General features: G+C 50.4%; 1 protein-coding gene across 1 annotated transcript in view; it reads left to right on the plus strand.

Moving 5' to 3' along the window:
* The window catches only part of LOC138867301 (uncharacterized), a 7596-nt gene that overhangs the window by 4767 nt on the left and 329 nt on the right, over positions 1–2500 (plus strand). Inside the window, exon 2 of the mRNA XM_070142424.1 lies at positions 2161–2500. This exon is cut by the window's right edge and continues 329 nt beyond it. Within this exon, the coding sequence (XP_069998525.1) occupies positions 2161–2500 (340 nt within the window). The remainder of the gene's footprint in view (positions 1–2160) is intronic.

Raw genomic sequence — 2500 nt, forward strand, 5'->3', positions numbered from 1 at the left:
AAGGAATGCGTTAGGCTACTTAATTAATGTTTGCACGGGAGGGAGACGCTCGGCGAGGCGCGGTATGGTGTCTGGGGGGGGCGGGGGGGGGGGGGGTCTCTGCGCGTGTGTACGGACAAGCGCGCGTGTGTGAGTGTGCACCGGCGCGTACGCATGCATGGGTATTCTTATATACGTAGTATCTCTCTCTCTCTCTCTCTCTGTCTGTATATATATCACTCTTTCTCTCTCTCTCTGTCTGTATATATATCACTCTCTCTCTGTCTGTATCTCTCTCTCTCTCTCTGTCTGTATCTCTCTCTCTCTCTCTCTGTCTGTATCTCTCTCTCTCTCTCTCTCTCTGTATATATATCACTCTCTCTTTCTCTATCTGTCTGTATATATATCACTCTCTCTCTCTCTCTCTCTGTCTGTATAAATATCACTCTCTCTCTCTCTCTGTATTTCTTCTCTTCTCTCATTCTCTCACACTGATACTCACACCTATTAATTCTTCTTTCCTTCTTCTTCTTCTCTTCTTCTTCTTCTTTCCTTCTTCTCTCTCTCTGTCAGTATATCTCTCTCTCTCTCTCTGTCTTTCTCTCATTCTCACACACTGATACTCACACCTATTAATTCTCTGTCTGACTGTCTGTCTCCCTCCTTTCCCTGCATTCCTCTCTTCCTTCCCCTTCATTTTTTTTTCTCTCTCCCTTTCTTTTTTTCTCCCTCCCTCCCTCTCCTTCCAGTTCTCTTTCTCACACACACACAGACAAAAAAAAAAAAAAAAAAAAAAAAATGAACACACGGGCACCTTAAACAAAGAAAAAAAGAAAAAACAAAAGAAAAGAAAAGAAGAAAAAAAAAGAAAAAAAAACATAAGAAAAGAAAAGAAGGAAAAAAAGTCTACGACCCCGACTAAGACGACCTCTGACCCACGACCATCTCACGCGAACCACTCGCACGGTCACGGACACAGGCAGCCCCGACGACCACTGGGACGACCACTGCTGAACGCGAAGGAAGGAAGGACGGAGGGAAGGGAAGAAGTGGAATGGGGGGGGGGGGGAGAAGGAAATGCGGAGGGAGGGGGGAGGGGAAAGGGAACAAAGGAAGAGGAGGAATGGAAGGGGGAGGAGGGAAAGGGAAGAAGGAAATGCGGAGGGAGGGGGAGGGGAGGGAAAGGGAAGAAGGAAGAGGAGGAACGGAAGGGTGAGGGGAAATGGGAAGAAGGAAGAGGGAGGAACCGGAAGGAAGGAGGGGAAGGGAAGAAGTGGAATGGGGGGAAGAAGGAATGCGTGGAGGGAAGGGGAGGGAAAGGGAAGAAGGAAGAGGAGGAACGGAAGGGGGAGAAAAAGGGAAGAAGGAAATGCGGAGGGAAGGGGGGGGGAGGGAAGAAGGAAGAGGAGGAACGGAGGGAGGGGAGGGAATGGCAAGAAGGAAGAGGAAAAGAACGGAAGGGGAAGGGAAATGGGAAGAAGGAAGAGGAGGAACGGAAGGAGGAAGAAGGAAAATGCGAGAGAGGATGGGAGGGGGAGGAAGGGGAAGAAGGAAGAGGAGATAGAACGAAAGGGGAAGGGAAGGAAATGGGGGAGGGGGATATAGGGGGAAGGGGAAAGATGGAAGGGAGAAGAAGGAGAGGGGAAGAGAGAAGGGAAGTAAGTAGAAAGGGGCAGAAGGCAAAATGGAGGGGAGGGGGAAAGGTACGGAAAGAAGGGGAAGGGGGAAGAGGGAAGGAAAGAAGGAGGGGGGAAGGGGACAGGGAGAAGAAGAGAGAGAAGAGAAATAAAGGAGTTGAAGAGGGAAGGAGAGGGATACGGGAAGAAGAGAAGAGGGAGGGAGAGGGGGCGGGAAGGAGAGTGAGAAAGGGGAACAGGAAAAGTGAAAGAAAGAAGGAGAGGGGAAGGGGGCGGGAAGAATAGGTGGAGGAAGGGAAGGGGAATAGGGAAGAAGGGAAGGTGAACGGAAAGACGGATGAGGGATAAGAAGGAATGAAAGGAAAAAAGGGAGGAAGGAGAAAGTATGGGAAAGGAAAGGAAGAGAAAACCAACCCAACCACTTCAATAACCAATCAACCACTTCACCAACCACCCAGCCAACTATCCAACCACCTAACCACCCGTCCCACCAACTTTCTAACGACCCAACGACTTCAACAACCACCCAACCACCACCAAACAGCCAACCAGCAACCCAACCAACTACCCAGCCAACCAACAACCACCAACCACCTCAACCAACCTATCCAGCCAACCAACTATCCGGTCAACCACCAACAACCAGCTCACCAACCACCAACCACCTGAATCATCCAGCCAACCAATGTCCCAGCCAACCAGCTACCACCAACCACCTCAACCAACCTGTCCAGCCAACCACCTATCCAACCACCAACCACCTCCATCAACCAACCACTCAACCAACCAACCTATCCAGCCAACCACCTATCCACCAACCTATCCAGCCAACCACCTCACCAACCAGCTACCACCAACCACCTCACCACCCAACCTATCCAGCC

The sequence above is a fragment of the Penaeus vannamei genome, chromosome 29 (genome assembly GCF_042767895.1).
Source record: "Penaeus vannamei isolate JL-2024 chromosome 29, ASM4276789v1, whole genome shotgun sequence".
Lineage (NCBI taxonomy): Eukaryota > Metazoa > Arthropoda > Malacostraca > Decapoda > Penaeidae > Penaeus > Penaeus vannamei.